This window comes from Cucurbita moschata, unplaced genomic scaffold (assembly GCF_002738365.1).
Source record: "Cucurbita moschata cultivar Rifu unplaced genomic scaffold, Cmos_1.0 Cmo_Scf00037, whole genome shotgun sequence".
Classification (NCBI taxonomy): Eukaryota; Viridiplantae; Streptophyta; class Magnoliopsida; order Cucurbitales; family Cucurbitaceae; genus Cucurbita; species Cucurbita moschata.
The window spans coordinates 1,290,146-1,304,356 of record NW_019268553.1 but is presented as its reverse complement, the minus strand read 5'-3'; the positions used below and the strand labels follow the sequence as shown (position 1 = coordinate 1,304,356).

The following is a 14,211-nucleotide window of genomic DNA, read 5'->3' as shown; positions in this document are numbered from 1 at the left end:
CCCCCCCCCCCCCCCCCCCCAATAAATTCGACCCCTTATTTATTTCCAATCCTTAAAAAAGAGAGGAAAAAAAAAAGTCTGCCCGTTCCCATTGAAGAAATGACCCAATTGCTCATTTCTATGAATTTGAGCTTCTCTTGAAGCCGCTCTCCACTTTTCCCATCTAGTTTGTTTTTTGCCTCTGGAATCGGCGGCAAATTCGTATGTTGCCGCTTCGCCAAGAAGAAATCAAAGCTGAAAGAAGAAGAGTTTTTTTGAGGTTGAAATCGCTATCGTAGCTGCAATTAAGGTAGTTTGACGAATTGGGATCATAATTGAGTTTTAGATAACTCGACCAATTTTCGTCATTCATATCCAATCATCCCAGGTTTCTTCCTTCAATCGATCTCATTTGAAGATCCTGTTCCTGTTGAAATTATTGGTATATTCCTATTCTCTTAATTCTGAATTCGTTTGATCGGTTTTGAAATTCGACGATGTACTATCCGCACCCGCCGCCGATGTTGGTGAACTGCTCCGGATGTCGGACTCCTCTCCAGCTACCGCCAGGAGCCCCGTCGATTCGGTGCGCTATATGCAAGGCTGTGACACAGGTCATGGACCCGCGCGCCGCCCCTTCGCCTTCGCCTTCTCATGCACCTCCGCCGGCTCCATCGCCATACAATCATGCGCCACCAGGACCTCCAGCCCACCCGCATGGCCGTAAAAGGGCTGTGATCTGTGGGATCTCTTATAGGTACTCGAGACATGAGCTCAAGGGCTGCCTTAACGATGCTAAGTGTATGCGTTATCTTTTGGTCAATAAATTCCGTTTTCCTGAAGATTCTATCCTCATGCTTACAGGTAATTTTGCCCAACTCTCTCTCCCTCTCTGCAGTGCATCATGATATTTACAACATATTGCTATTTTCTTGTTGATCTTAACTCTCTAATTGTTATGGAAAACTACAACTCTCTGCTTGTTGGTACTTCTGATGGGTTAATTCTAATAGGAAATGATTGAATGGTTACTTCGTTTGTCAGTAAATTTGAAAGCATCAGAGATACCGCCTGTTTGTGCTTTAGGACCTCTAAGGATAAGTTGGGTGTTGTGTATAATTTCTAACCTCCTAGCCTTTCATGGATCATTAAGAAAACATATTACACGGACAGAAGAGTGGTTGGTATGAAATGAAATGGTAATCTCATGCTTTAGGAGGATATATCGTGGGTCTAATTTCAAAACTATTGATATATAGCAAGAAAATGGCAATATTGAGCTCTTGGCTCTTGACGACTAACTATTGAGGATATTTAGTCCTAAATTATGGTTTACCATATGACTTATATGAGACCCTTTATTATAGGTAAATATCTTGTATAATTAAGGATATTTAGCCTTCACTTACGGTTTACCATAGGTATCATATTTGACCATTTGTTATAGGCAAATATCTTGTATGATATTTAGCCTTCTATTACGGTTTACTATAGGTATCATATTTGATTCACTTATTGCTCTTTCCATTTCCTTTATAATTTATTTGATTTCGTAAATGATTATAAATATAGAACTTTCACCACCATTTAGGTGTAGTGGTTTTAGCCAATATTCTCACTGACCCTACAACCTTTAGTATACAAAAAAAAAAAAAATGGTAAGATTTTAACCCATTCCCTCAAAGTTCTTTTTATTTTTGCATATGTCCCAATCTACTCGATAGAGGGTGGTGAGAATATTTGCTAAAACCACAACACCTAAATGGTGGTGAAATTCTCTATTTATAATAATTTATTGAATCAAATAAATTACAAAGAAAATGGAAAGAGCAATAAATTGATACAAGTTATTTGCTCATAATAAAATGGTAAATATGATATCTATGGTAAACCGTAATGGAAGGCTTGATATTTGCCTATAATAAATGGTTAAATATGGTACCTATGGTAAACTGTAATGGAAGGCAAAATATCCTCAATCATACAAGATATTTGCCAGTAATAAATGGTCAAATATGATATATATGGTAAGCCATAATTCAGGACTAAGTATCTTTACGAGGTGAAAAAGCCAAGCATTTCTGACACTGGGCAATTCAAAGTGTTAAAATTGAAGTTGTTACATTAGCTTACATCTGGGGAGTTTAGTTATGTGATAAGAACTTTATGCTATCAGCGTGTACCTTTCCTGAAAGTGTTGCTATACATTTATTCTTGGAGTTTGATGGCACCAGTGTGGAATTATCTACTGTCCCTAGCTCTCAAGAATAACTACTAGCATCTAGACCATAATGGAGTAATTTAACTTGAGGGGTGGAATTTGTGGTGTTAGAATTCACATCGGCTAATTTAGGGAATGATCATGGGTTTATAATCAAATAATACTATCTTCATTGGTCTGAGACCTTTTGAGAAAGCCTAAAGCAAAGCCATGAGAGCTTATGCTCAAAGTGGACAATATCATACTATTGTGGAGAGTCATGTTCATCTAACAAGAATCATGTTTCAATATAAGAGAGGACACAGCGAAGATTTCTCGGTCATCACTGTGGGTTCTTTCCAATGACCCAACAGAGTGAAGAAAAACAGAGGAGAAAAGGGAACTGTTAATGCCTCATGAAAACGAAGTTTATGGCTCAGCTGGGAGCAAGAAATTTTGTTAGGGAGGGTTACTTTTTTACATCCCAACACATTACATTTATGGTCTCAACTCAAAAAGGTTTTAGGAGGGAAAATTTAGAGGAGAAACTATACAATCATATATTTAATATATACCTTTTGAATACTATGTTATATTAGCATGGAACAAATCAAGTGCTCCTCCTCTCTGGCTCTGCCCATGTAGTAAGTCATTATCACTTTAAAAGAGAGCCCTTTGGACTTGATTGTAGATCCACTTTTGTGTTCAGAGTATCTTTCGGGAAAATATCCAAAGACGATAAGAGGCTTATTTGTTTCGAGTTTTATATTATCTTAGCATGGAGCAAATCGGATATGTTTTTTTTGGTTTCCTCTCTCCAAGTGTGTCAAAGCAGACCTTGAATTCTGAATCCATGTCTGCATATCTTTTGTTTTTGTTTTTTTTTTTTTTTTTTTGCAATCCTCCTAAGCTTTTTCTCTCTGGATAATGAGGCCTTATAAGTTATCGCCTCAATTATCAATCACTTCTAAATTTATTGCCTATTTATTTCTTTGTCATCTTTTCTTACCTCTGGTTTTCTTGTGGCCATTTTGGAAAATGAAATGCAGAAGAAGAAACTGATCCATATAGAATTCCCTACAAAAACAATATAAGAATGGCATTGTATTGGCTAGTACAAGGTTGTCAACCAGGTGATTCCTTGGTATTCCATTATTCTGGCCATGGTTCTCGCCAAAGGAACTATAATGGTGATGAAGTAGATGGATATGATGAAACTCTTTGCCCTCTGGACTTCGAAACTCNTTTTTTTTTTTTTTTTTTTTTTTTTTTTTTTTTTTTTTTTTTTTTTTTTTTTTTTTTTGCAATCCTCCTAAGCTTTTTCTCTCTGGATAATGAGGCCTTATAAGTTATCGCCTCAATTATCAATCACTTCTAAATTTATTGCCTATTTATTTCTTTGTCATCTTTTCTTACCTCTGGTTTTCTTGTGGCCATTTTGGAAAATGAAATGCAGAAGAAGAAACTGATCCATATAGAATTCCCTACAAAAACAATATAAGAATGGCATTGTATTGGCTAGTACAAGGTTGTCAACCAGGTGATTCCTTGGTATTCCATTATTCTGGCCATGGTTCTCGCCAAAGGAACTATAATGGTGATGAAGTAGATGGATATGATGAAACTCTTTGCCCTCTGGACTTCGAAACTCAGGGAATGATTGTTGATGATGAAATTAATACGGCAATTGTTAAACCTCTTCCTCAAGGTGTAAAGCTTCATGCATTCATAGATGCTTGCCATAGCGGAACCGTACTAGATTTGCCATTTCTATGCAGAATGAGAAGGTTGGTATTACATAAATATGGTTATGCTTTTTAGCTGAGACATAATATGAGACGCGGATGTTGCTCACACCGAAGTTGCAAGGACATTGATAGTTGTAACTATCCAAAAGACTTGGTAGTGTATATATTCACTTTAAATTGTTGAATGTCTCTTGGATTCAACTTTTCATTCTTCGATTTCCCTCTTGGTCATAGGAGCGGACAATACATGTGGGAGGACCATCGCCCTCGATCTGGAGTATGGAAGGGAACTAGTGGCGGGGAAGCTATTTCGTTCAGTGGTTGTGATGATAACGAAACCTCGGCCGATACATCTGTTAGTTTAATAATCCACAATTCTTTTTATCCCTATAGCATTGCTTTAGATCTGAAATGCAATGATACTGAGCTAATTACTTAAATGGAAACAGGCTCTATCAAAGATAACATCAACAGGCGCCATGACTTTCTGCTTCATCCAAGCGATTGAGCGGGGCCATGGAACTACATATGGAAGCATACTGAACTCGATGCGAAACGCTATAAAAAGTGCTGGTGGTAGTGGTGACATTGGTGGTGGTGCTGTGACATCTTTGGTTACCATGCTTTTGACTGGAGGGAGTGCCATCGGTGGGCTCAGACAGGTACTTCACTTTTCGTTGTAGATCATCTGGTTTGTTCAAGAGTTCCATGTTTGAGGTTGCATGAATGCATAGAATCCACTAACCATGCTTAGTATATTGTTGTTAAGAACTTTAGTTCAAATTTCATTCCTGTTAAAAGGCTTCTAATTGTTGGTTATTTGCAGGAGCCACAATTAACCGCGTGTCAGCCGTTCGATGTCTACACGAAACCTTTCTCTCTGTGATCTAGAAGAGGGGATGGACCAAGGTTACATTTGAAGGAGGGGTATGTTATGTTGGCCTATTTCTCTACTTGCTTGATATTTGCTTGTTGAAATTATATGTTCATGATATATACTGTAGTGGGAAATTTAAGGCAATTTAAATGCAAATTGTAGTGTACATGGATTGATGATATAGTACTGCAATTCTGGTGTTGGAAGATTCTATTCGACTCGTTATCGTGAATTTCGACTGCAAAGACTAATATAAGGGAAGAGATTCAAACTTATCACTCGATTAAGGATGCGTTTGAGGGTGATTTTGAAACAGCTCGTCATATTTAAAATCATTTTCAAATAAGTCTTTAATCATTTATAAATAGTTTTGATGGTATAAAAATGACCAAAAAATATAACTATTTCAAAATTATTTTTATGAATGATTTTAGAACATCGATTATTTTTTATCGTCTTTGTGCGGCCTTAATTATGAAAATGATGTGAAGAATGTGAAGAGAAATGATGTGAAGGATGTGAAGAGGAGTGACAAAATTCCCTAATTTACAAAGTAGGGCCAAATTCTAATAATTTTTTCTATGAAAATCTATATTTCCTTCTATTTTTCATGATTCATCTATTAATTTTTTACTCTATTTTTAAGATTTTAAAATGGTAGACTAACACAAAGTCTTTTCCAGGATACATTTAAAACACACCAAATTTTGAGTTTCTATGATTGAGCCATACCTTATAGGTAAAGGTAATAACTTTCAATTCCTTGTGTTTTTCTTAGCCATCAATTCTTATAATCATTTTCATTCGGAATCCCAATTTATACATGTACTCTACATTTACTTGGGTGTCACAATTTAATTAAAGAATACCATGTAAAAAAAAATCAAGTATGTCACCATTAAAAGATCGACTATTACAAGATTCAAAGTTATAGATATTTTAAATTTGGCAACTTAGCCCAGCCATCGAAATTTGCGTTATCTTAAAACATTATCTATCTCAAATTACAAATTCGTTAGAACATTAACATTATTTATTACAAATAAGACAACGTAGAAGTTCGTTAGAACATTATTTATTACAAATAAGACAACGTAGAAGTTCGTTAAAACATTATTTATTACAAATCAGACAACGTAGATTTAAACTTCTATGGAGATAAATAAGAGATAAATAATATTTTAACGATTTCTAATTAACAAAAAAATGTGAGGGATATAAATTTAAACCGTCTAACGACATCAAACAAAAAAGTATATATCAAAATCGCTGAGCTATGCCCAAGTTAATCGCTGAGCTATGCCCGTGTTAATCGCTGAGCTATGCTCGTATTAATGGGTGAGCTATCACCTTCCTTCATGCAGTATTAGACTTCCAAAAAGCAGAACATCAAAGACCAATCTGAGAGAGTTTTGGTACCAAATCCCAAGGGCTGAAAACGACAGTGAGTACGGAAACAGAGACCCATCAGCATCCGCCGCGTCTACCATCTGAACGGTTGGAAGTTGAGTCCAGGAGCCAACTCGGCCTGGTCAAACACACAAACAGGCACCAAACTTTGCGTATCTGAATTGCTTTTATTTTATCCCTTTTCTGCTTCTATTCCGCCACTGAATTCAATGCTCCCACCAAACTTCACGAGATAATCAAATCAAAGAGAACACAATCAAGAACAACTCAACAAACCCATAAATTTGGACACTCTGGATCCTGAAACTTCAAGCCAGGCCCCAATTATTAGCCTTTTCTCTAATTCCCCCCACCTGGGTCTCATCGATCTCCTGAAGAAGAAGAAGAAGAGAAGAAGAAGATGATGATGATGAACAAGTCAGAAAAAGAATGCTCCTCAAATTTCCTTACACTGTTGGCCAAATTCTTGATTGGACTGTCTCAAGTAAGGAACAAGGAAACTATAAGGGAGTCTCAATAGCCCCTTTTTTCTCTGTCTTTTTGTTGAGAAGTAATACCAAACAGGTTTTTTTCTCCACCATTGTCTTCTTTTGTCTCCTTGCTTTCCCCATTTTCTCATTTTTCTTCTTCTTCGCATGGCTGTTGTTGTTTTTCCCTGTTGATTTCGAGTTTACGGATCCGACATCGAGATTCTTCGTGCTGTCTTTCTCTTGTTTTCTCTTCTGTATTTGCTTCTGTGTCCATCTCTATAAGTTGTGGTGTTTTCAGATCTTCTTTTGGAGATCAATTGCAAAGAGGCTCAAAATAACAACTTGAGGCAACTGCCAAATTTCCTGAAGATTATATAGAAAATGAAGTGCTTCTTCTACTTCAGAAACAAGAACAGGAGTAGGCATCAAAGATCAGCGCCTGAATTGAAAGAGCAGCAAGAATCCGACATTTCGGGGTGTAGTCGGACAGCTGCTTCTTTGAGCTCCCTGACTTCTCCCCGGAGTGTACCTGAATTGTATGAAGAGAAAGCACATAATTTGAGAGTTTTCTCATTTACAGAGCTCAGACAGGCAACACATGACTTTAACAGGCTTCTCAAGATCGGGCAAGGGGGGTTTGGGAGTGTCTTCAAAGGCTCAATTAAGCCAGTTGATGGGAAAGGAGAACCCCTCGTTGTTGCTATCAAGCAATTGAGCAAGGATGGCTTACAGGTACGGATATTCACCTTAGAAGTAAGCGCTAAGGGCTTGTTTGAATGTTTTGCTTTGAATTTAATGGATGAATTTCTCCATATTATATGCATCCAGTACAAAAAATTATCAATGGAAAAGAATGCTAATTATGCTAAAGGGGAAAGGACATAGAATAGAAGTGATTTTTTACATACCGGGTTTGTTTTGCAAATAGGGCCACAAGCAATGGCTGGCTGAAGTTCAATTTCTTAGTATTGTGGAGCATCCAAATCTTGTCAAACTCATAGGATACTGTGCTGTGGATGGAGAAAGAGGAATTCAAAGACTTCTTGTTTATGAGTACATGCCCAACAGAAGCTTGGAAGATCATCTCTTCAAAAAGGCGCTACCCGCGCTCGCTTGGAAAACAAGATTGCAGATAGTACTTGGTGCAGCTCAGGGATTGGCTTACCTGCATGAAGGATTGGAAATTCAGGTACCATATCCGCTTAACTAGAATTCAATGTTGACAGGGAATGCTACCTTGACCCTGCTACTTCTAACGCTCGAATTGTCCTCGCAAAAGTTTTTCATCCTTCAGAACTTCCCTGACTATTAAATTTAATTTCATTATCTTCTAATAATGGCACAGATAATATACAGAGATTTCAAGAGCTCAAATGTGTTACTAGATGAGAACTTTCATCCAAAACTTTCAGATTTCGGGCTTGCCAGGGAAGGGCCAGAAATTGGGCGTACTCATGTTTCGACAGCAGTAAGCGTTCTTTTTGTCTTCCCTTCTAATCACTCTCAGGCTGCATTGCTGCTTACAGTGAACTACTTTGTGTACAACACAGGTAATGGGGACAAATGGATATGCAGCTCCAGATTACATAAAGACAGGTCATCTCACAGCAAAAAGCGATGTATGGAGCCTCGGTGTTGTACTTTATGAGATTCTGACAGGAAGACGATCATTGGAGAGACATCGGTCGCGACCGGAGCAGAAACTTGTGGAATGGGTTAAACATTTCAATCCTGACAGCAACAGGTTTAGTTTGATAATAGATCCACGGCTTGAAAACCAGTATCCTATCAATGCAGCTAGAAAAGTAGCTAAGTTAGCAGATACTTGCCTGGCAAAGAATGCAAAGGATAGGCCCTCCATGGCTGAGGTAGTGAACAGATTGAAGCTGATCATCAAAGCTGAGGATGACAGCGAACCTTACGCGAAAAGTCCTGATTCTGTAAATGACGAACCCGACATGGAAAGAGAGCCAGAGAAAATGGAAGCACCGATGTCGTGGAGAAGGCGAATGAGCCACCTGCAGAAACTGGGAGAGCATGTGGAGGGTGCAAGTAGAAGAAGATTTATGATAATGCAAAGAGCAAAAGTGCCTTAAAAAACTTGGGTTTTTTCTCATTCAGAATCAGATTTTGGTATATAGACTAAGCTGCAGTTTTGAAACATTGAGGCAAAACATAGGACACAAACTAGAAAGTCTACTGCCGGAGGTGAACAGAAGCTAATGTAAATAGTCTAATTGAGTTATTTTATTCTATTGTTTCAATGCTTCAGCTTTTGCTCTATGGGGCCCAGAAAACAAAACCAACTATTTTAATAAAATCTGAAGATAAAATGCTTCAGATTTTATTCTATTGTTTAATGAAATATATTATAAAGATATAGATATTGGCTGGTCATGGTGGGGAGGTTTCCATCTGCATCCACTAGAAAAAAACTCATATCTATGTTGACCATAGGCCACTCTAGGTACTTATTATACCTCATCTTAGCAGTTAAGAGGAAGGAGTGAAGGAAACAAAAGATAAATAAACAGCCTCTGCTTTCATTCTCAAAACCCAGAAATTCTCCATTCAATTCAATTAGTATTATCATTCCACTCGCTGCATCACTCAGCTTTCAACCTATATGATATTTAATTTACAGGTCCCTTGATCGCTGGCGATTTGGGACTAGAAGCCATTAAGATGGGCAGCCTATGTTGAAATCAATGGATAAAAGAAACACACCAAAGTGGTAAATAAGTAGGAAGTGATAAGACAAAGTAAAAGAGCATTCAAACTACAGAGTATCATTGCCATAGGAATTCTTCAATGTGTTACTGTTAATTGAGGAAAAAAAGTATAGCTATTGTGCCGGTGTTATAACTTATAGTGATCCAATAGAGGGTTCAGGGTTAAATTATAGACCGAGCTACTGAATGATATAATACCCCTATCACACATCATGGTTACCTCGAAAGCCAAAAAAAGAGAAAAACAAAACAAAACCACAAGATTTAAATGGACTTTGCCTTATTCAAGGCAAGTTTTTCATAGTATTACCTCAAAGGATGATTCCTCCAAGAACGTTTTTCTCTTTGTTGGTGTATCAGGAACTTCCAGAGAATGCTCTAGTTAATGATCCTTCACTCTGATAATATTTGAAGTTCCCCAAACCTTGCAAATCGGGCGCAAAATTGACATGATCTCAATTTAAGAGTTCAACCATTATATACTCTGTTTGGGTCATGATTTCTAACTTTTCTGCTTTTCAATATGAATTGTTGATCGATGCCTTAAGAACGTTGGCACTCTCTGGTTTTTGTTTATTCAGGATGAAATATGAGGAAACTAACGGGTCAAAGCAGCTAGTTTGAGTTTTCTATCATTGTTTTGCATCTAAGTTGAAGGCATCTCCGATTTAGAGGACCATGGCTCACCAAATTTCCTTGATACCTGAATCTCCACATAACTTATCCATGCCATTAGGTAGAAGGGGATGTCACAAGCTTGGGTGTCATTATCCTTTTCTCTCGAACAATCAAGGATACTGCCTTTCTTCTTCTTTCAGAGGGAGGGGCTTCTTCGATCATCGTTTAGTGAATTATGAATATCAGCATCATACCCAATAGGGATGCATATTTTGTATGGGTAGTCCTGAAAATTTAAGAGGGAATAGTATCTTTCTTATTACTACCTTTCTTTCCATACCATTTAAACAAATTCTACAGCAGCTCACAAGCCAGATAATAACAAATATATTCCTCAACGATGCATTTCTAGAACAATCATTCTGCAAGTAGATCATGCTCAAAGAGTTGAATAAGAGATAAAGTTTATACCTCAATCAACCTATTGAACTGACTGAAACTAGTTTTAAAAGCTAAGCTCTCATCTTTCTCTTGTGAGGGTTTAGTTCTACAGAAGTAATCATAAGTAATATACATGAGAAAATCCATGAAGACGCTTTTCTCATATGATGCATTTATATGCTCGCCACCTTCTTGTATAATATGGTAGGCCCTGTTCATTATTTTATGTGTCGTTTCATCGAAATCAACACGAATCGCACTCAACTTCTGACCCCAAAATATGGCTTTCTCAGGCATCCCTTGCTTACAAAATTGAGACAGTAATACGTTTGCTGTGACAGTGTTTGGAACAAACGCCATCTTAAGCAATTTCGCAGTTAAAATCATAGCATGGTCCAGGAGAACATTACAGACAGCATTAATCATGGTATTGTATGTTACAGTATTCGGAACTACTCCAGCTGAAATAAGTTCCTCTAGTATCTGTACAGCCCGATTAACTTTTCGGGCTGTGCAGAAACCATGAATTCGTATATTATAAGTCATGATATCAGGTTCCCACCCACTATCCGACATTTTCATCACTAAATCATCTGCACCACCCATATCAAATGCTTTACAGTAACCATCAATCAATGTGTTGTAAGTAACAATATCAGGAGATAAACCGATCCTATACATGTCCATGAACGTCTCAATTGCTAACTTCATCCTACCTTGTTTGCATAACCCACCAATGATCATATTCGTCGTAAAAATATCGGGAAGAAGGCCTCTTTTCTTCATTTCTCTCTCCAATTTCAGGGCTTCATTTAGTTTTCCCACTCTACAGAATCCACCAATCAAGGAATTGTAAACAAAATTATTTGGTACAAACCCTTTTCTCAACATATTAGAGAACACATCATAAGCGTCCTCCATCAAACCCGACATACAGAGCCCGTTAATGAAAGCTGCAAATGCAACAGCGTCAGGAAACACCCCCTTACCCTTCATCTCATTCCACAGACTTTGAGCTGTATTAACATCTCCTACTCTGAAGTACCCGTCGAAAAGACCTGTAAAAGCCATGTTCTTGACAGGGTATCCCTTTTCTATCATGTCGTACAAAATTATCCTTGCATCATCAAGGCTCCCCTTCCTAACTAAGCTGATAAGCAAGGAACTACATGTGGAAGATGACGGGCTTAAACCAAATTTCGTCATTGTACCATAAGCATAAAATGCTCTCTCTTCTAAACCTGCACTGCCGTAGGCTGCAATAATGGAATTAAAAGCTACTACACTTGGAGGAATTCCTTTCTCAAGTAAATCCTCTAGAAACTTCATGGCTTCATCATATCTACCTGCCCAGCACAATCCTGCAACGGTTACATCGCATAGGGAAGAATCATGAAGCAACCCAGACACAGATAAATCCCTTAATAATCGATCCCCATCCTCCTCCCTTCCATATCTGTAATGACCAGCAACCAATATATTAAAGGTAATGCCATCAGGAACTATATCCTTGGTCCTCATTTCTTCAAAGAGCAAGTTTGCTTGACCAATGTCTCTTGCCTTGACATACCCACTTATCATGCTATTATAGACTATAGTATTATGAGAAAGACCCATGTCTTCAATTTCATCAAAGATTTTCCTAGCTAACTCCACGTTTCCCTCCTTGCAGAAGGCATCAATGACGATACTGAATGTAGCAATACTGGGCTTACAGCCGTTTTCAATCATCATATTCACCCAATGAAGTGCATCTGATGACTGCCCTCTTAAGCAGGTTGCATTTATCACAATATTATACGAATAAACATCTGGTTCACATCTAAATTTTCTCATTACATGCAATAGACCTTCTCCAATCACACTCCAACCTTTTCTACAAAACTCAAGAATCATTACGTTAAACATATAGTTATTAGGGCGAGGTCCCTTCCGAACCACGTCCCGAAACAACTTCCATATAGCACCATAATCACCAGCTCTAAGCAGCAATCTAAAAAGAATGGAAATGGCGGATGCATTTGGCATCACTCCCACCTCCCGCATCTTACTCAATATTTCTAACGCCTCATAATGCATTTCCGACTTCATAAACGCCCGCATTAGAGTGTTCAAAACTGAAAGGTCAGATTCATACTCACAGTGACCATCCCACATAAATGCCGCCAAATCCTTGCTCCTACGTGGACCAATTCTTGCAAAAATCCACGAAACAATATCTTGCGCGAGCAAAAAAATTCGTTCTGCAGCTAAGAGATGTGCCACTACACAACAAGACCTTACAGTCTCTTCACAATCGTCATTAAACGCTAGCTTGAAGAACGCAAACGCAGTTTCCCGACATTCAAACAATTTCATAATCTTAACCAAGAAAAAGGGGCAGAAATTTCTCGATAATTCCTTCAATGCGTATCCCTGGTACAACTTAATCGCTTTGGATAACCCAACAGTGATTCTACGTCGGTCATTCGTAGTGACGGAACTCACAGAAACCAATTTCAAAGTACCATCGTTGGAAGGCAAAAATTGAGCAATATAATCAAAAGCACAAGTGCTCGAATCAGAAGAAGACGAAGAACTGTACTTGTTTAAGAACTTGGGAGTTAGGGTTTGAAATGGACTCAGAGAAGAAGACCAGTGTACCTTAAAAGAGTTCTGTAGGCAACGCACATAGACAAACATTGGAAGGCGGCCCAGCTTGGAAGAGCTTTCGTATTACATTCCAAGCCGGAATTCGATCGGCGATTACTCACCGGGCGGCGAGTTGCAGAAGCGTAAATGCCGTCGGAAGAGAGGGAACTGTGTTTGTGCTTTCAATGTCAAGCAGGAAGACGATATTTTGGTAAATGGGCCTTAAAGAGCTGAAATTGGGCCGATAAATGGGCCGTGTCATGTCCTTGGAAGTGAGAAGTTCGAATGCCAGATGGGCCGTACGGCCCATAGTGAGAGTAGTTTTGGCCCAATCCAAATTATAATTTAATTATTTAAATTATCAAATTTATTTGAAGAATCATTCAACAAAATTTGACTAAGACAAGTCATCGATGACATATTACATAAAGGGACACGTTTTCTCTCAAGAATGAATTTATACCCCTTCAATTTTTATGGTATAAATTAAAACTCTTACTAATTTTTAAATATTTAATGAAAATAATTAATATAAATTAACCAAACACCGGAGATTAATAACTATATGTAGACAATTTTGAGCCTATTTTAAATTAAATGAAATAATCTGTAAACAACCAGCAAATGTTCTATATTATTATTTCTAAAAAAGTTTAAATTTTAAATCTATATAATTATTAATTTTTTGTTTTAAGTAAATTGGTTTTTTCCTTTATTTTTATAGATTGAGTATGGCATCAAAATAATAATATTATTTATAGATATTGAAGTTTTTACTCCAATATGAATTTGTGATAATTGTACATTTTTTCCCTTTATTTTTTGTTTAATTACAATGTAAAAAATATGAACTTTCAAATTTCATTTTGAATGGAAACTAAATTTTATTTATATGATTAACTTTGAATTAATCAGTGGGATTATTCCTAAATTCTTATAAATTAGTTTCTTTTTTTTTTCTAATAGTCATTTCAATAATGAGAAAATAAAATTTTCCATCTCAAAATTGACCTTTTTTTTTTTTGAGAAACTACAAAAAAAAAAAAAAAAAAAAAAAAAAAAAAAAAAAAAAAAAAAAAAAAAAAAAAAAAAAAAAAAAAAAAAA

The 14,211-nt window shown here is 37.1% G+C and overlaps 3 protein-coding genes across 4 annotated transcripts; 2 read left to right on the top strand and 1 right to left on the bottom strand.

Annotated features, from left to right (window-relative positions):
- Window positions 1–63: 63 nt before the first annotated feature.
- On the top strand, window positions 64–5,019 carry LOC111432096 (metacaspase-1). The gene is made up of 5 exons (XM_023068892.1): window positions 64–843; window positions 3,636–3,966; window positions 4,162–4,282; window positions 4,377–4,589; window positions 4,754–5,019. Exons 1-5 carry the CDS (start codon window positions 477–479, stop codon window positions 4,811–4,813), a joined length of 1,092 nt encoding a protein of 363 aa, XP_022924660.1. The 5' UTR covers window positions 64–476; the 3' UTR covers window positions 4,814–5,019.
- Window positions 5,020–6,581: 1,562 nt separating this feature from the next.
- LOC111431988 (probable serine/threonine-protein kinase PBL19) lies at window positions 6,582–9,060 on the top strand. Of its 2 annotated transcripts, XM_023068763.1 has the most exons (5): window positions 6,582–6,778; window positions 6,983–7,416; window positions 7,613–7,873; window positions 8,030–8,152; window positions 8,235–9,060. In XM_023068763.1, the coding sequence occupies exons 2-5, from the start codon at window positions 7,066–7,068 to the stop codon at window positions 8,778–8,780; spliced, it is 1,281 nt and encodes a 426-aa protein (XP_022924531.1). In that variant the 5' UTR covers window positions 6,582–6,778; window positions 6,983–7,065; the 3' UTR covers window positions 8,781–9,060. The 2 variants fall into 2 exon arrangements, with proteins under 2 accessions (XP_022924531.1, XP_022924530.1); XM_023068762.1 differs by lacking the exon at window positions 6,582–6,778 and having other exon boundaries at window positions 6,822–7,416.
- A 1,168-nt stretch (window positions 9,061–10,228) lies between these two features.
- LOC111431987 (pentatricopeptide repeat-containing protein At5g39710-like) lies at window positions 10,229–13,302 on the bottom strand. The gene is made up of 2 exons (XM_023068761.1): window positions 10,506–13,302; window positions 10,229–10,320 (listed from the first exon to the last, which is right to left on the bottom strand). Exons 1-2 carry the CDS (start codon window positions 13,155–13,157, stop codon window positions 10,231–10,233), a joined length of 2,742 nt encoding a protein of 913 aa, XP_022924529.1. The 5' UTR covers window positions 13,158–13,302; the 3' UTR covers window positions 10,229–10,230.
- Window positions 13,303–14,211: the final 909 nt, after the last annotated feature.